Source organism: Chroicocephalus ridibundus, chromosome 10, assembly GCF_963924245.1.
Source record: "Chroicocephalus ridibundus chromosome 10, bChrRid1.1, whole genome shotgun sequence".
Classification (NCBI taxonomy): domain Eukaryota; kingdom Metazoa; phylum Chordata; class Aves; order Charadriiformes; family Laridae; genus Chroicocephalus; species Chroicocephalus ridibundus.
This window is the reverse complement of record NC_086293.1, coordinates 3,057,172-3,083,543: the sequence shown is the minus strand read 5'-3', so window position 1 is coordinate 3,083,543 and position 26,372 is coordinate 3,057,172. Positions and strand designations below refer to the sequence as shown.

Sequence of the window (26,372 nt, the reverse complement as noted above, 5' to 3'; positions counted from 1 at the left end):
TGTTCTCGTGCAGATTTGCCTTTCAGTTTAAGTATTTTTTAAAGCAGGCATCCTTAAATCGTATTGAAAAAAATGTTTAAAACATAGGAAAAGCGTGTGTAAATTTTAGTTAGCTTCATAACCCTACCAATAGGTTTGGATGTTACCCAAAGCCAAGTGACCTTCCCATTCTTTATCTCTTGCTCTTAATGTCAGTATTTACAATCCCATGATACTTTCCATGTAAATATCTGTTTGTGTGTTCCTGTGCAAAGTTGTGCAAAGCACAGTGAGATAAATGCGACCTCCACTTAACCTCTTGACAATCCTTTGTAAGTATTTGGAAAATAAGTTTTCTTTGGAAAATAAGTTTCACATAAGATCAGTAAGAATTCTGAGTTTCTTTTCTAAAGCATCAGCTTTGCCTTTGATTGTATTTACTCTCTTAAAGTTTGGTACTAAATGAAGGTTTCAGACCCCGTAACACTTACTGTCCCGCTTCTGCCCAGTTTAATTACGTGTTGAGGGTGTTCAGGTTTTTATTTCTAATTATAATCCTGTTCTACTAAGTATTTGTATTTATGCTTGGTTGACAGAGGGTCAATGTATGTACGTTTTAGGTGGAAGAAAAAAGGCAAAGAAGTGACAGCTGTACCCATGACTGAGAGTTCTAAAACGTCTTCAAATGAATGATGGAAACAAAACTGGTTATTCACAGAACTTTCTGAGAGACAGAACCGTTATCATTTGGTTGAATAAAGCATATTCATATGCCTTTGCATAGTGGCTGAATTATTACTTGCATTCTATGCAGAAGCTGGAGCCCTCCCCAGAGAATTGGGATATTCTGTAACAGAAGCTAGGATCTGCTGTTAAAGAAAGTTTTTTTGCTGAATTAGATATCGTTGCTTTCATAAGTGGTCACAGAAAGAATTCACAGCCTTGCTAAAGAAAGGAAATCAAGGGGAAAAGAAAAAAGGTGATTAGTTTGACATCACTAATGATTATAATCTTGGAGAGTGTGAATTTATGGGTCAGAAAACACAATAGCACAACATAAAATAGGAAATAGCAGAAATTCAGTTTAAAAAGTGAAGTCCAAAGAAAGACATACAAAAAAGCTAAGACAGAAGTACACCGATTGTATATATTGGGAATAACGTAGCGCTCAGAAAACACAGACAGTAATTCATCAGCACACACAGTCTTACACAGAGGAATAACGTGGTCCAGTGCCCCCATGGCAAGAACAGCTTTGGCTGCATTAGGGTCACGTTTAAATAATTTTCATAAATGGTGTAGCTTAATCCTGTAACTCAAGGTTGCTCTCTCTAACACGTCTTTTTTTTTCCCCCCTTAGCTCACAATGCCAACGTTTCCTGTTGTTGTGAAGATTGGACATGCTCATTCAGGCATGGGAAAGGTGCAGATGCTACTTACTGCATGTTAGGAACCCGGGTGTTTGTCTAAAATAACATGCATGTTCTTTCCTTTCCTGGATATTTTAACTTTTCATTGTCCAAATTCTGTCTGAGATCCCTACCCTTGCCAATCTCTGATCGTCTATTATTCAAGAAAGCACCTCTCTTTAGGAAAATATTAAAACACATAATTTATTTTCACATCAATGCCTTTTCAGTTTATTTGGCCTATATTGGACGTTCTTTGAAATGTGCCGAGATGCCTTCTTGAAGCAGAACCTCATTTATTAATTTACTTGACTACAGTGAAACTATTTAAGAGTCAAGGTGTGTTTGCACAATCCAACTTTTTGGACCGGGGAATATAGGAAGGGTTTGCCTTGGTTCTTTATTAGTTTCAGCTTGATACTGAACTTTTCTTCATTTCCTGCCTTAACGTATTCTCTGTGATTGTTTCATACCGCTATATAACTGCTGCTTTCTTTCTCCAAAGTAATTGCGTTTCAGTGGTGAGTACAGTTGTTTTGATATCACTTATCTCACAATGATGGTTCAATGGGGTAGGATTTAAATCCAGCTTTCATTGATATCAGTAAAATTTTCTAGTCATTACAGATTAACCACTTTCACTGAAAACACTTGAGTGCTTTAAGTGTTTTACTAAAACAAATCATCAGGGAATAGTTACATTTATCATCTTGAATCTCCAAAAGCTCCGTGAGCATAATATTTGCCACTAGCGATAGAAAACTGATTTAATTGTATTTTATTCAGTAATTATGCAAGATGTACTGTATGTTATGGTTTTTTGCCTATGACTCTTTTGCTTTATTTCGTACTTAGTAAGTCAGTGGAAATCCAGCAGCCAGTTTAATTGAGAGCAGAATTAACCACTAATGACTTAAACTGCGGTGTCTGTGGATGGCATGTGTGAAGTATTAGAATGTTTATAGTGTACTTTCAGTATTCACCTCTTGCTTAAAGAAAAGGGAAATAATGCACAGAAATGTTCAGCATATCAAATGTCTAGAAATAAATCTAGATTTTTTTAGCTATAAAATATTTAAAATCCTTAAAGATTAAATGCCAGTTTATTTGTAGTGAAGCGCCTAGTGTCAGAGTCCAAGTAAAGGTTCTCCTTGGACCCCAGCCCTCCCTAAAGGCATTGCTAGGAGTAGTGATGCCATCGGTCACAGTTAGTTTTGCGTATGCTATTGAGTTTTCAGAAAATAAGTTGAAACCAGGCATCGTGTCTGGTTTTGTGGCTCTCAAACGGCAAATTACTCTGTATTGTTCTCCATCTGAGAGTTGAGAGCAAATACTTAGGCCTTATGGCTTCTTTTAGCCTCACAGACCCCATTTAACACGCAAGTCCCATCTCACAGCGGTGGCGCTCTGGCCCACAGGCGCCCTTGTACCTACCAGGTGACAGTGGAAGTGACAAGACGCTGGGCTTGCAAGGAGTTGCAAACTCTCCTAATACTAGATAACATGAGAAATACTAATCCCTGCCTCCTTTCCTCACCTTTCTGAAATGTACTTTGGGTACAGCAGTGTGTTGTTGCAGTTCCAGTTTCCCTCTCCCATTTTCTGCCAGCCCTAAGACTTCTCTTCTGTCACTTTTTCTCCCCATTTCAGCCAGCTTCTTTGAAGTCAACCATAGAGATGTGCCCTCCCTGTCCAAAAGTAACACTTCTGTCCTCCAAAGTCTCCTTCTCCCTCTCCCCCTAAATCAATATTCTCCCCGTTTCCACTTCCCTCCTATTCCGAGATGAAAGTTGATTGGTTTATTACCATTCACCATCTCAGCCCAGTGTTCCACAGCTAGGAAATCCTTCTCCTAGAAAGCCTGGCTCCTTGCAGAGAAGTGGGGAAAATGAGAAAAGCTGGTTCCGCTGTCTTGATCCAGCTCTCTGTGCTCCACGTGAACGCGCGCTCAGCAGGGTATCGTGAGCCTTCATCTCCGCCCTGCCAGGAGGTGCATGATGTGGTAGTGCACAGTGGGCTCCATGAACATTCAGTTACATGAGCAAGTTACAGAATCAACAAGAATTCTGTATAAGTTAGTGTTGCCTATTATCACTCACACCTCAAAAAATTCTAAAGCTTGCAGATCTAAAATTAAAAATCACCACTTAAAAAAATTGAAAAGCAAAATAAAATTACACTGTCTGGAAATTACTTTCTACAGAGGAACAGGTAATATTTTGCCAAGAAAAATAGGTACTTCAGTGCAGGACTGTTACAGAACCTGGAAATTGGAGCAAATATCCAATGCCTTTTGTTTTTAAACCGATGCTGTCAAAAAGCATACTTCTCATGAATGCCATTTGCAACTGAATTCTGCATTTCATTCCTAATTGCTCTTTTTTCTTTTGTATATGCTGTTTACTTGTGGTATGATGACTACAGATCAAGGTAGACAACCACTACGACTTTCAGGACATAGCCAGCGTGGTAGCACTTACTCAGACCTACGCCACTACTGAACCCTTCATAGACTCCAAATATGACATCAGGATCCAAAAGATAGGCAGTAACTACAAAGCATACATGTGAGCCAAAACCTTATATTCTTTCATCCTTTTGTTTCAAAATTGATAAGCACCAATAAGATTAAGACCGTTGGATGAGTCTCTGAGCTGATGCAGTGCCTCCATGATGACTCCATGCCTCCATTGTCATACTATCTGGAAAGGCAGTATTTTAGACTGTCTGCATTTATTAAGACTTTTTTAAAGTTGATTGTGATTGGGAGGAGGAGAATAAGACAACAGGTGAGCCTGCCAGACTGGTTTTCCTGCTAACATTTGAACATTTGTGTATTTTTTCATTTAAAGAAAGGCACGGTTGGAAGGGGATTTGTTTTTATAGACAACTTGTTAAATCAGATTCTTTTGTATCTTTTCAGCAACTTAGGGTGAAATTTTTGTCTCCCTCTAAGGATATTTAGATGGCATTCATTCACACAAACCTGAATCTTAGCACTTTAATGGAACAAAGTACTCTCCTTTTAACATAACACATGTAAGAAAAATTCTAATCTCGCAGTGGCCTCCACGTAAATAGATGAAAATCTCCTCTAATTTTAGAATCCAGGTGTTTGTTTAAAGATCATGACTATGTAAGAGTCTAAAAATGAGTGTTTCCGTTTCACAGACAATATTAAGCTAGAGCGGCAAAACAGGTTCTTATGTAGTAGTTGAGCTATGGTAACCATATTTATGCATATTTTTACTCTATTTCAATTATCAAGCAATGTAATCCTACATACCCTCATTTAATTTATGTTTTTAAGACAAGTTAGATCATCTCAAGTATTTGTTCCCTCATGCTTACCATTCTGAGGCAGGAAAAATATAACAAAACATAGATAAAAACACACATATGCATTTATATATGCACACCCACATACGAGCACAAAGATATTTCTCTAGGAACTCCAGTAACATTGGAGGGATCAGCAGTTTCTTACATGTTGACATTTGTAAGGTACAGTCAAGTTCTTTATCAGTAAAAATGACTGAACTCCCAGCAAACCATAAATACTAAGAGAAGCAAAGGTTGGAGGAGCTGGGTTAAAGAAAATGCCTAAAATGCTTTAAAATATTAAAAGACAAAGTTAGCATTAAGTTTCAAGTAATTTAGAAGCAGCCAACAAGCTCTATGAGAAAGCAGAACCTTTTACCCAAGGTGGGGGGAAGGGGAAAAATGTATCTCCTTAGGTTGATACTGGAAAACCACATACTTTTGACTTCTCCCCCAAAGCATCACTGTCACAAGATGAAAACTGTACTAGTAACTGCTGGCCTCTCCTGGCATACAACTTCAAGGGGTGTTTGAGAAAGAACATCAAAGATTAGGCCTTTCTAAAACAACTCAACAGTCCGTCAGCCTCTCACTGTACCTCTGAGGGGCCTCAAGAAAGCACAACACACAACTGAGTGGAAATACTGTTCCCCAAGGTCAGATCCATCCAGCAGTATGGACCCTCAGTCCTGCTTTCTTCTGAACCCAGAACTATGTAAACTTTGCAAAAACAGTATGTTGGGAATTTGGGCGGTACACAGTGACCAAAGCAGAACGCTCAAATAGCTTGCGAGTATTGAGAGGTTTCTGGAATCCTTTGTTGGTGACTTTCAGTGTTCTTAGTGATGCAGGACAGAAACTCTGCAATTCAAGCTCCCTACAAAATTTTGGATGTGTTGGGTCTATTCCACCTCTCCCTATAGGCAATAAGAATCATAAAGTACAGCTTTTAGCCCCTGGCTTCTCCAGGAAAGTTAGTTCCAATTCTACTTGTTTGTCTTAGGCTGCTGTTCCAGACTGTTGACTTTTCCCAGCTTTAGCCCCATATCTGGAGACATCCATCCTGCTTTTCCGAATAGCAGCGTACTCCCACACCCCAGGCGCACCTCTCTCCTATCTGTCCAAACCGTATCTTGGTCAGTCCCACTGCTTTCCCAGGCCACTTTTAGTGGTCTTAGTCCTCTTAGTGCTCACCCCTTAATGTCTAACCTTTTTCATTGTCCCGGGTTCTCCCTTGCCCCTTTTATTCTGCTCAGCGCCATTCAACAGCCTTTTTCCCCCTCTGCTTCCAGTCACCAGTCAGCCTTCTTGCTCTATCTCAGACCTTTTTGTGCAACTCCTTCTGCCTCTTCAAGGCCAGGATAGTACTTGTCTCTCTTGGTGGTGCTTTGACAGGCAGATTTCTTGTGTAGTGCTGCCCATCTCTCCCCTCCTCTGTCGTTCATAATAAACAGAGTTGATTTGTCTCTGTCTTACAGCTCCCAAGTGGCAGAGTGGGGAGGAATAGGCTTAGGAATAAGGCTCAGCGCGTAATGGTTACGACACACTGCCAGATACCAGCGGTCAGATGTAATATCAGTAACTTGATGGTTCGTTCCCTATGGTAGAAATCAGACCACTCCGTTTCAGAGGAGAGCACCCTACATTTTTTTCTTTGATTTGAAATTTAAATGCTGTTCAGTCTCTTGAATAATTTTGGAAGAGTCAGCCATGGTAAATTTCTCATTTTCAAACGTAAATGTTTCTTCTTCACAGAAGAAGCAGTTGGCCTAAGGGACAGCAAAAATAAGTTAAAATGACAGCCTGTTCCTCCTACCTTTTATTTATTTTTAAGTTTCTACTCAGAAACTATGGGTTCATCCAAATGCTAAAAGCCTAGCAATCGTTTTTTCTCTAGATTCTTTCGTGCAGTTAAATCACACCAAAAAGTGAAATACCAATCCATTGTTACAAAGCGTCATGAAAAGGAGAAGATTTACCAAATGTCTGTAAAATTCTTCATATGCATACATATACATTATATCAGTAGAATATTGTTTTACAGCTGGTTCTCATTTTGTTCTGTGACACAGGAACAGAGTACTTAGAGAGCCACCACAAAAAATACCAGCTGAACATTTGTTTTTGTAGTTTAAAGAGAGTTATTAAGAGCTTCAGTTTTATAATTCTGTGGGAAATTGTGGTATAAGTGGATCCATGACTCACAAAACACTGGTGCTTATCATCTGTCAGTAGAGATTATAGCCAAAATGCAACATTGGATCCCTCTAAATACCGCAGCTCCTCCAAAGGCTTTGTGACGCATACTTAACTACACTTGGTACCATTACAGAATTCATCTGACTTCAAGGAAATAGACCTAAAAGGGTCACACACGATGAAGAAAAACAGAAATACAAAAACACTACATCTCCATCTTCTCTCCAAAAGCAATACTCTGAATCCATAACTGAACGTACTTTGATCAAAAGGTCAGTGAAACAAAAGTAGAAGACAAAGAAAGTGCTATGGAATCAAAGCACCGAGCAGGCTGCCTACACAAGAATTGTAGGTAGACATTTGTACATCTTTTTCTGATGGCAAGTCCTGGTCCAGCCAATGTGGATTGTGTACTTTCAGTGGTACTAAATAAAGCAGAAGGGTGTTGGAAAAGGGGAAGCTCAAGTTTCTATGAATTGTTTTTAGTAATCATAACTCGGTTTTCCCCAATTTAAAACAGTTCTTCCTTCTTTGCATAGACCAAATCAAGTGAAAACATGTTAAGCCTAAGTGTAAAGCACTTAGAAGTGTCAGGAGTTGTTTTCTATATTATTCAGTATTTATTAAAGAGAAGGAAATAACAATGTGAAAGACCCTTAGCAATTATCAGAACGGACATGAAGAAGGGTGGGAAACCTACGTGTTTCAGCAGAGGAAATCATATACGAATTACAGGCATCACATCTAAGGCTTAAAGCGCCAGTTTGTCTGGTCGGGTCCTTTTCTATCACTTATCCATGGTCTAATGGAACCCCTGTTCCTTTGGAGTTCTGCTGTGTGACAGACTTAGCATCGACGGCTCCAGCCCACAAGCTGTTGAGGTCTGTGTCCATAGCATTCCTCTCCAGCCTCATCTGGTCCCTACAGCATCCATACAGCCGGCCAAGCATCCAGTCGTCACACTGCTTCACCTTCAAAAGGGGACCTTTCACGCTGTGGAGAGAAAGCATGGCTTAAAGCAAACCGTCTTCTCTCCTCTAGTCAGTAGTGCTGAGAGTACGTCAGTGCAGCTGAGAGTCTTGAACTAAATACTTCCTAAAAGTCTTCAGGACAATTTTTTGGGTATTTTTTTCTGACTTGGTCACATCTTGCTTCCTAAATGACACCTGAAATAGCACATGCTAATTAATGCCTTTGAGAAGTCTGCAATAGAGTTGAATCGAGATTTGTGAGGTGTTATCTCTCTGATGCAGAATGTGTGTACAATAGTAATCCACTTAAAATTTTTAATGTGCAAGTACACACTTAAAAATAAATATCATTGGAAAAATGAAGCAGAAATCACAAAAGAGCCTTATTACTGGGCAAAGTTCCCTTACGCACAGCACTCAACATGCACCTTCCCCTTCCGCTAGTTTCTCCCACGTCAACAAAGACTACGGCACCTTACAAGAACTGAGTGCTCTAAAATTCAGCTCACTTTCTGAGGCTCCCATAGAAGAGTCAACATTCCCCCACAATTGCTACTGACCCTCGTAATTAGGTTAATAGAAAAATGGAGAGAAAACTATAGCTGCTGCCTAATATACTTTTAATACCTTACAGATGTTCCTATTATTTTACTAACTGGAAACACTTTGTAATTTGTATCCTTAGCTTATTTCCCAATACAGCATTTAGATTTCAGAAAAGAGTAATCTTCCCAGCCCTGGTAGCAATCCTAAGGTTTGAGGAGAAAAAGCTTTATATGATTTTCTTTTTTCTTAGAGGTAAATAAAAGATGGTGGGCTCAAACCTTGACATAAACTGGTTGGATTATATTAGTAAACTAGCAAAGAGTGAAAACTGGAGGACAAACCAAAATCCAGCTCTAAACCAGAGCTGAGGTCGCTTTGGAGATAGTAAAAGGATAGATGTGTTGATTTTCAAGTGCTGGGACCTCACTCTGCAGTGGTGTGGCTTTGAAACGAGAAGCTGAAGCCTCAGTTGCTTGACATTTGCAGTAATAGTATGTTCCAGGCTACTCAAACCATTTATAACTGATAACAGCTTATTGCTAACGCTTTCACTTAATCATAATAGGCTTGGTTTTTTTTAAAAAAAGTCTTAAATGAATAAAGGGGGAACACAAATTTCACAGCACTGTCATACTTCATGCCTACAGTGAAGTGAGTATTACTGACGATTGCGATGCCTGTTGGAATTCTTCGCGTTTTAGATGTTCTGTTGTATGCTGCCAGATATGAAAAAGGTGTAAATATTGCTATAGTATTCATGTCAAAATCAGAGTCATTTAAGAGAGAACGAAAATGTAAAACCACTGCTTGTCTTTGTAATATTTTCCCCCTTTCAGGAGAACTTCCATATCTGGAAACTGGAAGACAAACACGGGCTCTGCAATGCTGGAACAAATTGCTATGTCAGATAAGTAAGTCAAGTCTCATGTAAAAGGTAATTTAAAAAAAAAATAATGGGATTTTATTTTAAATGCATTTGTAAAAATTCACATTGTTGATGTGCAATTCACAGTAAATGCACGTTTCCCATTCGTTTTGGAAAAACCCCTTTGAATTAGATGAAGGAACATGAGCCAGGCGTTTCCATATGACTTGTCTCAGTTAACTGCCCCAAACTCAGTACCAGCCTGAGGGGCTTACGTGTGTCCTTGGGTTCCTACATCCCTGTCTGTACCTAGAAAACTACTGGAATTCCCTTCAATAAATTCCATTTTTCAGATTCAACTTACCAGTCATTTTCTCAGGTTCATTTGCCCTCTTTTACCTAACAGTCTTAGCTCGTGCCACTGTATTTTAAACTTTTCTCCCGCTACATTACCTGTTACAACCAAGCAATCTATTCTTAACTTTGCCTATTTAAATCGTATTTCTCTTTTCTACTTTCAATCCTGCTAAATTGCTTATTTTTCATTTTTGAAATTTCCACTAAACTGCACTGTGAGGCTTTTTACCCAGATGCTGGGACATACTGAAGCTTATTTCCCTCCTGTCATCATTCTGGCTCTGTACTTAGGTTTTACTGTACTTTTCTTTTTTTCTCCCATCCTTCTGCTGGCAACCTTTTGCAATCCAATCAAAAGCATTCTCCTTGCATCTTGATGCTCAGGTCTCCTGTTGACAGGACTCTCCTCTCAATTCCGCTCAGTTGCTCCAAGCTCCCCCCCGCCACCACGTAGAACTCTTTTCCCTGCAAAATAATCTGTGAGGCTTTTTGATGGCTATGAATTTTCTTGTGTTCAGCTTCTCCAAAGGTTGCTACCGGTGGAAGCTGAAAAACCTTTGTACAATAAAAATGTAATTTAAAAGGTGTTTTAAACTTCAACAGTAGTCTTTTTCAGGTGTTTTTGTGTTGTTTTTTTTTTAAGTCTGGAACCTATGACTTGGTCCCTCTTACGAGCTGAGGGAGACAGAGGAACTGAACCATTGCCTGCCCTGAGAAAGGTGAAAACAACTAAGCCGGGAATTACAAGTCCCTGCCGTCCAAGCCCTGTCTAGACTGTGTCCTCACTGATCTCCCCTCTGGGGATGGAGCGGAGCCACAGTATTTTCTCTTTCTCATTCCCCTCCCACCTTCCTTTAGAAAGTGAGGTTATGTCTTCACGGAGAGGGAAAAGAAAGAGTGTGCTTTAGTGCGTGTAATTACAGCCCATGAGCTATTCCTCTGTAAAAACACAGGCACTTTAGTTTTGCCATAAGGAAAACTAAACACTATCACGTATGGGTGATGAGTATGAAATGCTAACCTTGCCTGCCTACCTCACTGTAAATGCTCTCTGTGCTTTGCTTCTGCTTCCATTTTTGAATGTAAGATAATTAGAGCATAATAGGTATTTTCTCATGAAAAAAAAACCAGACCACTATCCAACAAAACAAAATTTCTTCCATGCTGCTGAAGACAAAAGCATAGAAAAGGTGGATGTTTTCTCATAAGAGAAGGGGGTATATATCCCACAGCCCCACTTTTTGTTTGATTACACCCTGAAGTGCACAAAGCAGAGCAAGGAAGAGAAGGGAAAACTGAAGTTTTCAGAAGAGCCGAAGTAGTTTAATGGCATACCAAAAGCAATCAACTCTGACGCATGTGCATTTCATGTGTAATACATCCCATGAATTAGGAAGAAGTGTTTCGAAAGCACTGCCTGAGTTGACGTTGTTGACTGAATGCAAATCTTAGTCTAGAAATTTAGAAAAGAAAGAAGCATGTGGCACAGTAACGGACAATAATGAGGCAGAGAACAGCCCATTTCAGTCTCACATACTCTTATCAACCCCTCTGTTTCCGAGAGGCACCGCTCCCTAGGTGGGACCAGAGTAACGGAGACCTGTGCTAGTTGCGCACACCTCGGCTGGCACACCAGCCAGCTCACGCCAGCCACGTGAGGAACGATACCTTGTTATCTCTCAGTTCTAAGGCTGCAGGTTATTTTGGCTCTGGGAAAAAAGGCACCGTGACCTCTGACAAACCTAATGTGCAAGCCTTGGGTTTCAAACACAACAGGCTAGGCCATCCAAGACCTCTCTTTTCAAATGTAACTGTATTTTTCCAGCTCTGTGTTTGTTGGCAGAAGACAGACTATTAAAAATGCTTTCATAGATCTGATTGATGTTTTGCTATTTTAAAGAAAATGTCCTCTTTTTTTTTTTTTCATATAAAGTCCAGATATTTACTGCTAAAGACAAGTTTGCTGTCCTCCTGACTTTCTAAGATACATGTTGGTATTTTACAGCCAAAAAAATGTTATTTATACGCAAGTGCATGCAAGCAGTCCAGTCAGTCAGTGCATCTACAGATGTTGAAATTGTCAGGCATCCAAAAAAACCCTCTCCTTTTGGACAAAAAATATGTTTCTCACAGGAAAAAAATTATTTTAATTGCTAAAATATTACCATCAGGATTTTTTCAAACAGTTGTATCAATTTCTTTGTATTCTGGTTAAAAGGAAAACTTTTCCACTGGAACAGAGCTTGATATTAGAAAACATAAAGAATGTGACCTAATGAGTTTACTTGGAAGGGATACTATTACTGAAGATATTTATACATGAATAAAACTCTCAGCCCAACAGCGAGTTTCCTTTGATCCTGCGATGAAGTCAAATGCTATGTTTATTACATCCAGTTTTTTGCAATGGAAAATACTATGATGTGGCAAATCTATCATCATGGCTTAAAGGCTGGAGCAGGAGGGGGTCTGTAAAAGGAAATAGCTCTCGTTTATACTCAAATGCTAACCAGTGAAAGAGGAAAAAGTTTATGATAAATGGCTGCTTTAAAACTGTTTGGTTTTTTTAAGCAAAACATGTCCTTCAGTTGGTGGAACTGCGATCACTGTTCTGGATCACAGGAATTGCTTCCCTTTTTCTAGAAGGTCCCACTTCATTCCCTTGTTAATCAGAAGATCTCTCTCTTCATAGGATCGATAAAGCTCTCCATGCAAAAAAAATTAATCATATTACTGCATGCAGAACGCGTAAACTGCCCGTTCCTCAGTCCGTATTTCTTACAATGAGGTTAGAAATGAAATGGAGGAGTTCTTACATTCAATACTGTGTGAAACACTAGCTTTTTTAGGAGTTGTAGAATTCCTCATGATTCTTTACATTTCTGTTGAATTTTTACTGTAGTTGCCTATAACCCTACATGAAGAACGTTATCCTTGTCTGCATGCTGCATAAGTTCTACGTAGTGTCATACGTCTGTTTCTCTCGCATCGTCTTAAGGGTTATTTTGTCTTGATTCTTCTTTTGCCTCGTTCAGTGATGTACCTAAGAAGCTATCATTGCTACTGTGCAATACAGTTGGGGCTGTAATTAAAGACGTAGGTGCTCGTTCTATTTTTTTCTGATAAAAGAATAAAACCCATCCATAATTAAGTACACTACCAAGCATAATAGGCCAGAGGATTGTCACACCTGGATCTCCGCACAGATGCACAAGTTTGAATTTCACAGGAAAACAGAAGCCCTTTTCCCTACTGTCTAAAACTCCTTGGCGTCGCCAAAGCCACCAAAACTGGTCGGGTGATAAATGCAGCGTCTGTGGAGTTCTCACGTAAAGTACAGCCACAGGTGGCAGGCTGGACTGGCACGGGGGCACTGGAAGCGCAGGATGGGGTACAGCTAAATGCTCTTTGTCCTCCAGCAAATCTTATCTTCAGGTTCCTCGCAGTTTAGAGCAGACACCTGTTTGGACCAATATAAACTGGGACGGAATCCAGCATAAGACTAGGTCAGGATAGAGAGACACAGCTTCTCTGGATTCTGCTGGGAAAAGTAGTCAGGCCAGTATGTCTGAGCTACTGTTCTGGGAAATACAAATTCAGTAAAACTGACAAGATAGTGAAAATTCTGAATTTAGAGCAAACGTTATATAAAATACATGGTTAAGCCTGTAGGAAAACAAGAGCCTGATGAGATACTCACAGAAAAAAATTCTTTTTGTGAAACAGGTACAAGCTTTGGGTTGACACCTGTTCTGAAATATTTGGTGGTTTGGACATCTGTGCGGTCAAAGCTGTACATGGAAAGGATGGAAAAGATTATATTTTTGAGGTAAGCAATCCTACTTTTTTCCATATATGCTTTTATATATTACAAACACACAAGTAAAGAACATTTGTGATAGTTAGGCATTGGCCTATTTGTGTTTCAGGAAAGGCTGTGTATTTTTGAGCAATGTTTAGATCATAATACAAAGCCACACGTCCAAGTTAGTGGTAACACTTGCTGGAAAATGTAACCATATATATGGTAATGTCTTTTAGTGTTTGAGGAAATGTACACAAACTACAAAACAAAACCAAATGTGGATGTCACATTTTCCCAACCCTTATGATTTCTTTCCTGAGCAGGCTTACCAGTTTTTCCTGGAAGGTTTATAGATAGCACTATCCCAAGGGAACCCCAACAAAATTATACCTTTACATGGAAAGGGAAATTAAGAATGAAGTGGAAACAACTTTACTTTTTTCTTGCCTAAATGTTACCTCTGATTCCTCATGAATCAAAAGTTTCTGCTGTAGATAATTTTTAAAAGTTTGTGTTTCTCATTTACCTTATTATGGATAAATATAACTGTCTAGCCATAAAACAAGATATCATTACTTGCCTATCACACAATTCAGGATTTCTTCAACATCTTCCGTTCTTAGAATTTTATTTGGGAGATAGGCAAGGATCTTCAGAATCTCCTTACTCCAAAAGAGGTTGATATTCGCTAAAGCAAAAGTAAGAGTATTTTTTCTAACCCGTGAGAGTAATCGGAAGATTATGGACTGACCCCCTCTAGTTATTCGTATCCATTTAGAACAGAAGAGCTTTGCAGAAGTAAAAATCTTTGTTTTGTCACGGTGTTAAACAGCTCTATGAATTTTCTTCTCTTTTCACAAATTTATTTATCGCTATTGCAATTGCTAATAATTCCCGAATCAATCAATAGCACTTTAAAGGATTGAGCAGTTTGCAGCAGTAAACCTTCAGCAAAACAAACAGGATTCATCACTCCCTCCTGAGAAGCTGAAGAAGACGTCAAGAAATCCTGTTTCCTCAGTCCGCCGGGCCAAACCAGAACTGAATGTGTCCTATTGTATCAAAACTCACTGTAGCATGCAATTTAGGATTCCATACTAAATCTCTTCTGTTGCTCCTTCATATAGTGCAGCCCTTCCCCCCCGCCGCACCCCGGGGTTCCTGTTACATCTGTAATGCTGCACCCAGTGAAATCAGGCTGAGATTTGAAAGAGTGAAAAAAAAGTATTTTCCTGAAAACAGACTACTCTGTCTTGTGATGCTACAATATAGGGGAAATCCCTGAACATAAGCTTTGTCATGTGTGCTACATCACAGCTTGGCTGTGGCCATGGGTGTATCTCGGACATTGCTGCTGACAGGGAAGGCATCGATTTCTGCTCACAAGCAAGGTCCTCTCCAAAAATTGGGTTTTCAGCCTCCCATATGCCACGGAAAGCTTTGTAGGATACTCTGCAGCTCCCGTAGCCCCTAAGTGTCTCAGAGGATGGGCCTCGGCACTTTCCACACGCACCCATCTATCTAAATTCATTACATTTGAGATAGTTTATGCTGATTTGGCTGGCTTTAATCCAGCCTGAGAATTTATTGGTATCAACCCACACTACTTGGTCCCTCCTACCAATCTCTTTTATTCCCTAGTTTCTTTTCATCCTGCTCTTGTCTATGTCTGTACAACCATGTACAAACATGGTTGGACCTTTTCTGCTTCCAATGGAATCGAGATGTCTCCTTTATTTAAACGGTTGACACTTCTGTTGCATTCCTCAGTTAGCAAATTCCTGCCAGACCAAATGCACTGCGCTTTCATTCACCAAACTCAACTGTTTCCACCTTTTTGATATTGCACAATTTTGGAAATTTTTGAGCAAAGCCAGCAAGAATCACCAGCCTCCACTGAAAGTCAGGTACACAAAGGAATTCCGGCATCAGGCCTGGGAGGTTTGGTGGGTAGGAGGAGAAGGGGCAGCAGTTATTTGAAAATGAAATAGCCAGTGCAAATTCTATAAAGGACCAACAGAGTACCTCACTTCCCACTTCTGGACAAATCCCCTAATTTTCCATGCCAGATACAGTCATACTTTTAAGCAAACAGAATTCTGAGAACTGCGGGATACATGAGGAACTGGGTATATAGAGCATTTTAAGTAGTGTACATAATAGATGTTGCAATTAGAAGAAACAGTGGATAGAAGCGTGATAATTCTTGCTGTTCTACAGAATCAGCTGAATTGTTTGGAAGATGGTAATGCTCATCAGCAAGAATATTTAGAATCCGGATAAGGCATTGAAATGTAGAATCGTTTGCAAAGTTCGCATCCAACAGAACATCTGTAAAACTTAGGATCGTTTGCTACTAAACAGACAGCTTACATCAACAGTTATTACACTATAATTTTAACAGTTACTGCGCTGTAATTCTGTGATACAATGAAGAGTGCAAGACCGTCTGCTCCAGTATAGGAAAAATTTTCACCTTTTGTGTACTTTCAGCATAGGAAAATAAATGTGTTGTAAAGCGTGTACATACTGCAATCAAGAACCAGTAGCCGAGCAGCACAATCGGTCCGTAACTACTGGGTTTACACTCCAGTCGCAGTCCCATACTGAAACCTCTGCTCATGTTTTCACGGTGACTGCTAACACCTACTGCAAAACCGGAAGCTTCTGTATTACTGACGCTTTCATTTGGCAGATGCGATCTGACAAGAAACGTACAAACTTCCTAATGTATGAAAGAACGTATCCAGATATGTTCTTCCTGATTTTTCAGTTTGAACATTCAACCGGTGTAACCACCAACAGGAATGCATACATGTATGTCATCCAGCTTCGGAGCAAATGTGAATTAGGGTAGAATTACACTAAGTATCCTTCATATACTCAGCGTTCTAGACAGAAATCAGCTTCAGGGGATTTTCTGTAGTAAGGTTGGGAGAGCAGCATTTTACAGGAATAACTGCTTAGTACATAGTACATGTTTTGACGAAGGTGTTCAACAAGAGCTTTAGGACATGCATAATCCAAGACAATAGTTTTAAAATACCTACAGTGTATAAGTATTACATGTAATAGCTCAACTGCTTGCAAAAATCCATTCTAAACTAAGGCTAGAAAATAGAACACGTAAATGACTTTTCATGTGACTGTTTCTGGAAGGTTATTAAGTAATTTCACATTGTCCTTTCCTTTCCTTTTTTATCCTATAGTGAAAGTTTTATTATTTTAGTGTTGTCGTCATTCAACTGCTTTGTGATGGTTATTTTGTCATTCCTTGGTTTAACATTCTGCTTTCTTTTATTCCCCAAAACCATGGAGCAATAAATTGTACCTGTGGCTGATATTAGAGAATCGGTACAACATTGTGTCTCATGAATCTAATGTTCTAGCTGTACTTCTTAAAAAACACCACTGTAGAGTGATTCTTTATCTGTGCTCTAGTACAGTACGCTTACATTGCAGGTAAGAATGTGTTGGTTCTTAATGTTAGATCCAGTCATCATGCCCCACTTCTTCAAGAAGGGTAAACATTTTTTTCTGTTTTAGTTTCTCTAATAGTTTCTCTTCTATATATATTTGATTAAAAGGATAATTTTTAAATAACTTACTCTTCTTTTAAAGCCTCGTGGCTATTCAAGTTATGCAAAGTGTGCTTGCTGTGTGTGAGTAATGACTATTCAGTAATAATATGGAAGAACTAGAGAACTAAAATGAAAGAAAAAAAATTAAGGATGTTTAGTGACACTGAAGTATAGTTCTAGACAATTTCTGTGTACATAGACCTTGTTATGAAATAAAGAAATATACAGATCTTTATTACTGTTCGCTTCTCTTGGATGTCTCCTTCATGCGATGTGCATGTTCCTGTGACCAAGTCGGTCTCAATGTAATAAAAACCCAAGAATTGGAGTGTAAGTACAGCTTCTCACTTTTTATAGCTTTGAGTGCTAGATTTGGGTCTATTTTGTAGATTTGGCTTGGCTCCTCAGTTCGAGTTTGTGCATCAGCTTCCTCATATTTCTATAGCCAACCTAGATAGTTCTAGTCATTTGAACGAGCTGAAGCCAATACTACTATTATTTCCCAAACATTATAAAAAGGATAAATTTTAATGTACTATTCATCTTTCCACATTGCTATAAAATACTACTCCCAGGGGAATTTTGAAGGCTGTCCATTTGTGCCTTCTTGCTATGCAGTTGAGGGATACCTTATACATCCCCAGGAAAAAAATCCAGACCAATTTGTCTGAAGGTAGGAAGGACAAAATATTGAAGTCATAATGTTATTCAAACATAACACAACCTCTGTTTTTCTATGAAGCTGTAAGCTCTCTACAGTTTTCTTAGATGGGGCCGTAAGAGGTAACTTTGACTTTTAAAAGAACATGGTTTTCTAAAGGTTGTTCCCTGGAAGAAATTACCTTCTCTTGCCTTTTACTGCTATACTCCAAACTACCTCCAAGCTCCTACTAGGGAGCAATGAACTCATCAAAGAATCAGTTAGCTAAAAGGAAGGATTATGAGGTTGATCAGGAGGAGGGTCAAGTTATTGTTCTGTGTAACAATCTGAGCTATTCATTTAGTGTCTCTTCTTTCCACCTCAGTGGGAATACTCCGCTGCCAAGCATCATCATGCCAGAAAGAAGCTGTAGAAACAAGAATTTTACTAAGACATCATTGCAACATAGAGCTTTTTAACTCTCTCACCAATTCTTGCTAATAAGTCATCAAATTAAGGACCATTAAACTTTAAAGTCTTAAACAGAAGAAGGACTTTTAACCTTTCCCTTTTTAAATTAATATTTCTGTAGTTTTAATGCTAGAAGGAACAGGTACTTGAGCATTGCTCATGTTTCTGACTCCAGTGAACATTATCTGTCATAATTCATTCTTGGAGAACCAAACCTCTGGGAAACTAAACAGAAGCTCATATCGTGATGATGAATGCAGTAAAAGAGAACAAATGCAACAGAATCCTTTAAAGAGGCCTCACAGACAGTCTCCCAAATTTTGCTCAAAATTGAATGGGTGCGTGGCTGCTGCAGGTGTCTTAGTTCTACTTGCTTATTTTTACCCTAAGCTATATTAAAATTAGTTTCCAAGTGGTTTATAACCTAGAAAGATGCAAACCGTATGAATTTCATAAAGAATATTTTCAGCCACTGTAAGCCAATATAAGAAATTAAGGAACATAATTTGATTCGGTTTTTTAAGTCTTGGTGTAATAGATACGATTTGTGAAGGTGCCACAGTCTACCCCGCTAGTAGCAAATATAGCACCAACTCCAGAATATATATATATATAGTGTATAAGGTGTGGTGATACAGCACCAGCACCAAGTATGCTGTCTTTTACAGACTGCTGTATTCCCAGATTCAACGTCCTGAGTAATATTGGCTAAAGTACGTGAAGAAATAGATCAGAAGGGGGCAAAGGCAGAAGAAACCTGTACCTCATGCAGTATTTGTGCACAGTTTTACTTACAGTTGGGAAATGCTAGCTGTACTATTCACTTTACAGTTCCGACAGAGCTATGGCACTCACTATGGCACAAGTTTAATGAGCACAAGCCTCTGATGCCGTACTCCCAACTGCTCGACGCTAAGCTTAATTTATTTTTCTGTCTTAATCATATACATTTCCAAAATTCAGCACCAAAGACTGAACAAAGACATGAAAATATATTCCGTTAGAAATATTTGGTAATGTCATTGTAAGTGGTGCGTCAGAAGTCATAGACATATTTAGGTTGGAGTCGCCTAGTCCAGCTTTCTGCTGGAAGCACGGCTAACTTCAAAGTTGCTCAGACCCTATCCGAAAAGAAAAAAGAGAGGGAGAAGGTTTTTTTCTTACCATGTCTGCCAATATTGTAGATACAAATCTCCTACAATAAGAAGATTTTTAAAAACTCTCTAGAAACGTAACTTTATCTCAAAATTGGGGGATTTGGCATATAAATATGTGAAGTGGCAAATAATAATGGCCGTTACTTTTTTACATACTTAAGTGGGTTTCCATCCATTAAAGAATATCCTTTATTCAGATTATTAAGGGAACTAAATCCAGCTGTAATAGTTGATAAAGTCAGAGGTCTCTCATCATTTATGATCCGGTACTATAAGAAGTTTTGAACATTTAGGAGTCTAAAATTACTCTTTTGGTGATATAAGTAAGTTATAATTAGGACCGCATCTGTCTGTGAAAACTCACATTTCCAAAACGAGGAGCATTCCTACATTTCCTAATAGGACTTAATATAACTTAATTATTTCTAATAGGACTTAATATTACTTAATAAGAAATGGCTAAGAAGATACAATTCTAGAAAACATAGCCTTTTTAATTAATATTCTTCCAAATTTCTGATGAATTAGTGATGAATTCATTAATGTATTCCTTCATATGTGGGCTTCCTGTGATAGAAAAAATTCAGTTTATTCAACGAACTCTTCTGGGACTTTTTTTAATATTTTGGAAGTAACAGACTTAATCCACTGAAATTTTCCAGACACCATTCCAGAAATAATGACATCAGCTGTTCTTTTAGACAGAAACGTAAATCAAGTGTATCTAGTGACACAGTTAATGAAGGGGGTGAATTTGTTTTGCTAGGACACTAGTTTTCATTTGAATGGAGCAATAGTTATTGACCTGCTTGAATAACATGAGTATTTTCGGTTCCATCCTAAGAATAATTATTCACTAATATTATTTTCATTTAATATTTATATTTATTCTATTCATTTTCAAAATAGCTGTAACTTTTTAAAGTAGCAACAATAGCACTTCTTATATGTGACCATCTTAATGTTTTCTGTTGTTCATAATGAACCATACTTTATTAATAGTGGGGTGAACACAGGTAAAATTCACTGTGGTGTCAAAATAATTGTTATTTTATAGATTAAACTAATCCCTTTCACATTTTCTCTTCGAAGTGCTTGAATGCAGGTGTATTAGCTGCATTTTCTACATATTTTTACACTTTTTTTTAATCTCCTACACTTGCATGAGTTTGTAACACACAAATTCAGCTTCATCCATTGATTTTGATTGGCCATAGAAATCATTTGCTTGGTTTGTTTTCATTCCAGCTCAAAACCAGACCATATAAATTTGTCTGTAGGCACTGGCTCCTTCATCTAGGAATGCTTGATTCACTTTCCCAGCTGTTCTTACTTTTTCTGCAGACGTTGTTATTCACCCACTGCAGGAGGGACTGTAAAAATTTCCTAGCAGTCACCGCTGATTTTCTGCTGTACTATCCCCTACCGATTTCTCAGGTGTGGTTACGTTTCCAATTACAAATTATTCCTGCATCTGCTATAGAGACCTCAGGGAAAGCCCCGTGATTACTTCATATCCAGTCACTCCCTTACTTCTCAGAAGTGACACCATCTCTTCTTACGGCCCGTTCCATCTTAAGTGACCTCCTCAAAGTATTAGTTTTTCTTAACATCAATTATTTTCCCCATACTTAGAACTCTGACATTAAAATCTGTATCAGCCTCTGCCTTTACAGTCAAAATTTTCACCACAATTGGAGACATACAGGTCCCACAAAAACAACACAGAAGAATAACACATTCATAACAGGGACAGCAAAAACCAGCTTCTCTTATTCGCAGGCCAAAGTAAATGTTTTTTCTCAGTTCTCACACTCTCGAGCATGGACCTTCAGAATTACCCTGATGCGCAATGAAATTAATTCCTCCTCCCTCTGCACTTACCAATTATCATGTCTTCTCCTGTAATTCACGGGTATTTTTCCATATGAAATCCATGTATCATTATTCTATCAGACTCCTTGGGCACTTCTGACTTGCAAGCCCTCCAGCTGTTCTGTCATATTCCTCTTGTATTTCAGCATCCTGACAAACACCCTTTTCTGCCGCTGTATCAACAGAGTTCTTTACCTGTACCTTTGCCCTTCCTTTAACCTCCCCAACTGTCTCCCAGCACCGTTTGGGCTGAGTCTTTCATAAAGCTCTAAGCTTTATGATCTTCCTTCATCCTTTGGTGGGAAACATACTCTGTAATGGAGAACTGTGTCTGGAGAGTGGCAGTCAGAGTAGTTTCTCCTCCAAACAGGATGATCCCTGTGCAATTACTGATACCTTATAATTGCACTGGCTCCTTTATTAATCCCATCCCATTTCCTCTCATATTCATCAGAGTTAAACAGCATTTCTCTTCTCTTTCTTGCCAGTCTCAGTCTTGCAGCCCAAATTTCAAATATTTGCCTTATCCACACTAGCAGGGGAGGGCACAGAGTAATTCACTGAAAGGTCAGTGTTTCATTTTATCACAGTATTGTGTTGACTTAAACATGCTGCTGCAGAAACAGTAGTTTCTGTTACTACTGCTAATATATACACTCAGTCTCTTACAGTTTAATACAAAGATGTTTTAAGTGCATTTCAGAATATGGTTTCTGGGTGATAAGAGAAATTCATCCCATAGAATTGGTTACCAAAATGCATGTAAATTAAACATAGAAGCGATACGAATTCAGTGACCGTAATTCACAGTGAGCCGTGTTTTTACTGGCATCTGCAAAAGTAGCATATTTAACTTTATGAATTACAGATGTCTTTTTTCTATGAAATCCTCTAAGTGGGAAAACTCCAATATTTTAAATAGCTGAACTAGGTACTGAAAAAAACACCCTGGCTGTGTTTAAATGATATTTTAAAACTCGTACAGGCTGTAAATAGACTATTTATAAACAGGACGCTTTGTGTATGTTTAAACTTTGTCAAGTCCTCTAAAGTGGGGGAAGTGCCAGCATGACATTCCTGTTAGTCATTCACGGGTTTTAAAAACTGTTATTGTTACCCAAAATACTTTTAATTCTTAAGATACATTTATATAAAACAGTTCTGATTTCTCTGCATTCCCTTAAAGAAAGAAAAAGACAACAAAACCCACCCTGTAAAGTATTCACCTTGATTTTAGCTTCTTTGCCAAGAATAGAAGTGCTCTCCTAGTGGTTAGCTTCTCTCCTTGAGAGTCCCAGCAGCAGTAACAGAGGGGAAGCTGAAGCTCTTTGCAGCCAGGTGCAAGGCTGGGTGTCAGCGCTGTGCTCCGGACACTGTCGCCATTCCCTCTCGGCAGTGCCAGTGGCAAGAGCCCCTCCAGCCTCCTGCCACCCGTGACTTCTTCCCACCCACATTGCTTCTCAAGGCCGGTTGGTTATTAAACTGAACAACTGAACTGATTTTAAGCCTTGGAAATCTTTTACTCAGTTATTTAGTGCCATTTCACTTTGGGATCAGTCGTTTTCTTGATCATTTGATGCCTTACTTTCTCTTTTTACCACTTTGGCTACTACCTTTGTACTTCAGGAAAGCACCAGAACAAACACATTATCGCTTGTCAACATTCAAGACTTGGCATCTGGCTCAGTACTTCTTCAGTGTTAGGTTCAGCATATCCTTGGCCAACAATATTTGTTCAAGTACAGCAACAAACAAAAGGGGTTTTAGCAACATCAAAACCTGTCCAAGCAACAAAAGGTTGGCAAGGGCAAATGGCTATGGTGTTTAATGTCATATGTGCTTGAATCTGCCTCGATATGTGAGTATGGCAGCTATGCTTGAAAATACTGTCTTCAAGAAATGCTTGAAAATACTGTCTTCAAAAAATGTAAGATCTTCTCTACTGAAGTGGACACGAAGTTTAGATCAACACCTCAAGGCTTCTTTTTTTATCCTTAGCCATAGAACTACACTTTTCCCACACGTTCTTGTAAAAATCGCAGTTATCTCCTAAAGAAAGTTTATATGTAAACTTGCAGTTATAGAAGTATTTCAAAATAGAAATTCAGACAAAGCCCAGTATTCCAGATCTTAATCCTGTCTAATCCTTTGGCAGGTTCTTATTTTGGGCACTTTGTTTCACAGTCATTCCAAATAACTTTTTTGATGTAAGTGGATGGTAAACAAAGTGAGGTTTTCTTTGCACATTTGTGAAACTTAAAACAGTTGCTTCTGTTGTTGGGCCAGAGGGGGGTTAATATGTACCTGACAGCGAGAGGGGCAATATTTTAAAAAATAACTGTCATTACATTAATGCCTGCCTTCCAGAGGGGCAGATTTTTAGACCACAGACATAGCTCCCTCTCTGAAAATCAGATGTTTTGCAGTGAACTGCAGTGTTTTGCAATCTTTCACACTGACATCAAGACCTTCTAACATTCTGTCATTATTATAAGTCCTGGCCAAAGTATCTGGCACGTGTGGTTGCCTCCTCCATCCAGGCATTATGCATATTACTCTTCCAAGAAAAAGCTCATGATAAAATGAAGTGGATCTTTAAACATTGCAACAATTTTAATACCAATAACTCAGCGGAAATTAATACTAAAGTAAATCCACAAAAATTCTGAATTTCAAGGGCCACACAACCAGCAAGTTGCAACATTTTACCCATTCAGAAATATCAACTCATACTGGTTCCATACTTTTCTCTCAATGAATTAATATATTGGTCATGTTCCACTTAAAAATATGTTTATTAAAAAAATATGGTACATGTTTTGTAGAAACTTTCCGTGTAATTATTAAGCACTCATGCAATACTGTTGATGTGGCCCAAGAGCGGAAAAAGATTCATTCATTTCTTAGGAAACATTTGCTCTAGACTCCAATTATTATTTCATTGTTTACTTTGAGGTTATTTTAAAGTATTTTAGCTGTGAGGACAGTTAGAGGAGACATCCTAGATCTGAAAATCCCAGAAAAAAGTGTTGCCAACATTTTGGTTGTAAATACACAATGCCAGTGTCTGCTGTAAATGAACAAACAGAAAAAATAATGAAAATGCTTTTGGGCTTCAAACTAATCTCATTATTAGAACAATGCAGTCTTTGTCAGCCTCCATAAGAATTTCTATAGCACTTACCATATTTTAAAAATCCTCAAGTTTAGGTAATATTATTTCCAGTGCAGCTCATTCCCAACTACTGTGCAAGATGAAGGATTACATTCCAGTGTTAGAATGAGCATGCATGTTCTTTTAAACCCAAATGTCTCTTTAAATACCCAATTTGTGTGTCTAATTCCTAGAAGCACTTGAATATCGTAAAGAAGGGAGGTAGAACTGTGCTCTTTGTCTGTAAAGGAGATAAAGTGTTCAGTGTAGGTTGATGGATTGAAGAGAGTTTTGTTTTCCCCACTGTATCCCTTCTACCTCAGGAGGGATCCATACAGTGCGGATGCTCTAGTTTTATGCTCATCGGTCTGATCCCTGTGTCACCCCAACAGATAACAAAGTTCTTCCACCTTGTAAATATTTGCAGAATCAGGTCTTATCACAAAATTTCAATACCTTCCCTTTGACTACACAAGCTGGGTAACTAAGAAAAAATAGCTCTAGGCAACAACCTACAGCAGAATGCCCATCTGAAGAGATGGGAATCAACCTCTCCAGCCAAAATAGCTCTGCCTCCCAACAGCAGAGCTCTCTTTCTAGTCCTTTTTGTAGAGATTGGGTACAATGAGGGCAGTTTAAGGTGTTTCTCTGGCCATTAGCACTTACCTTTTCCTGTGGCAGCAAGAGCCCTCCAGCACTCTCTTGACTCTGTTGAACCTTTTCAGTCTTGTTCCATTTACCTGCAATAGAGAAGAAACCTCAGAAGCCAAAGAGATACAGGAAGGTGCACTTCTGGAAGTACTAAAACACCTCCATAAAACTCACTCATCCCTCTGTAGATGTGCGAAACCGCTGAGGATCCCTTACTAGCAAGGAAAGTTTCTTTCCTTCTTCACCCACCACCACCTTCTGTCTTACCAGCACGGCTTATTAGTGTGTCTAGGGCATGACTTGCCTACCCTAATGAGAAATCTTGTGAGACTTGGCAGCTGGACAGCTTTTCATGGGCTGCAAGTTAGACGGACACAACTCAGTTTGTACAAAGAATGCAACTGGGTCAGATACAATGACATCCATACGGTCTATTACTGCTAATGCAGTCTAACTGCTTTATCCCTGGCAGCCTATTAATTATCAATACCGTTGTTTGTATTGTAGGCCTCAGTCACTTGTGATCCATACCTATGAGAAACACCAGAATGCAGGGCTGCTGGCGACATGCCTTCACCTTTTTCTGAATAGCCTTGATACATATTGAAAAAGGATTGTAGTTTTTCAAAAGTGAATTAAATCCTTTTATTGATGAAATAAGAACGGCCAGTGCCATTGTGGATAATAGTTGGGGTTATTACGTTAAGCTTTTATTTCCTCTGCAACAAACACAGATGCACCAAAAGTAGATACTCTGTAGAAATAACAAATATTCTGTAGAAATAAAAAATGCTTATAACCCACTGAAGTGACTGAATTCAGTATTAGTTTTATTCATCTGAATAGCTGAGTTAAATAACCGCTGAACACTGTTAACCTGCCACGTTTAGAATGGAAATGCACGTATTTTTATTTGTCTCTCTGATATCCTGCTTTCTTTGAAGAAGTTCTTTTGTGTGTCAGCTGCACTGCAGCCACACTACTTTTCAAGAAAGCATATCAATAATAACAAGGTGTTATTTAAAATCTTTCATTAATCAATAAGGATCCTAGCAGAAATCCAACAAACAGGTAGGAAGCTGAAGTTTTAGTTTGCATTTCCATGTTCTAATTGAGCTGATGAACATGGTATGAGCCATGAGATGAGAAAGTCTCCAGAAATGTAGCTTAGGCAGAAGTGCAGACAATTTCTTTAGGTTTTCGGCAGGCCAGTGAGTAGCCCATGAAACTTCATTTCCCTTATCTGCTATGTGCTTACCACGGGAGTCATGTTCCCCAGAGAGCTGGTGCCCAAGTATCGTAGTGAACCTGCATATATCTTGAAGATTGGAAAGGGCTGACGCTGTAAAATCGCTGTTCTCTTGCTCTGCTGACCCACATCCTGCACTCGG

The 26,372-nt window shown here is 38.8% G+C and overlaps 1 protein-coding gene and 1 long non-coding RNA gene across 2 annotated transcripts in view; one reads left to right on the top strand and one right to left on the bottom strand.

Moving 5' to 3' along the window:
- Positions 1–26,372, bottom strand: part of LOC134521425 (uncharacterized) — a 91,893-nt gene that overhangs the window by 10,634 nt on the left and 54,887 nt on the right. Inside the window, exon 3 of the long non-coding RNA XR_010072751.1 lies at positions 24,997–25,070. This is a non-coding gene — a long non-coding RNA (uncharacterized LOC134521425). The remainder of the gene's footprint in view (positions 1–24,996; positions 25,071–26,372) is intronic.
- Positions 1–26,372, top strand: part of SYN2 (synapsin II) — a 195,375-nt gene that overhangs the window by 144,370 nt on the left and 24,633 nt on the right. The window contains exons 6-9 of the mRNA XM_063347884.1: positions 1,340–1,402; positions 3,813–3,955; positions 9,262–9,336; positions 13,374–13,476. Of these exons, the coding sequence (XP_063203954.1) occupies positions 1,340–1,402; positions 3,813–3,955; positions 9,262–9,336; positions 13,374–13,476 (384 nt within the window). The remainder of the gene's footprint in view (positions 1–1,339; positions 1,403–3,812; positions 3,956–9,261; positions 9,337–13,373; positions 13,477–26,372) is intronic.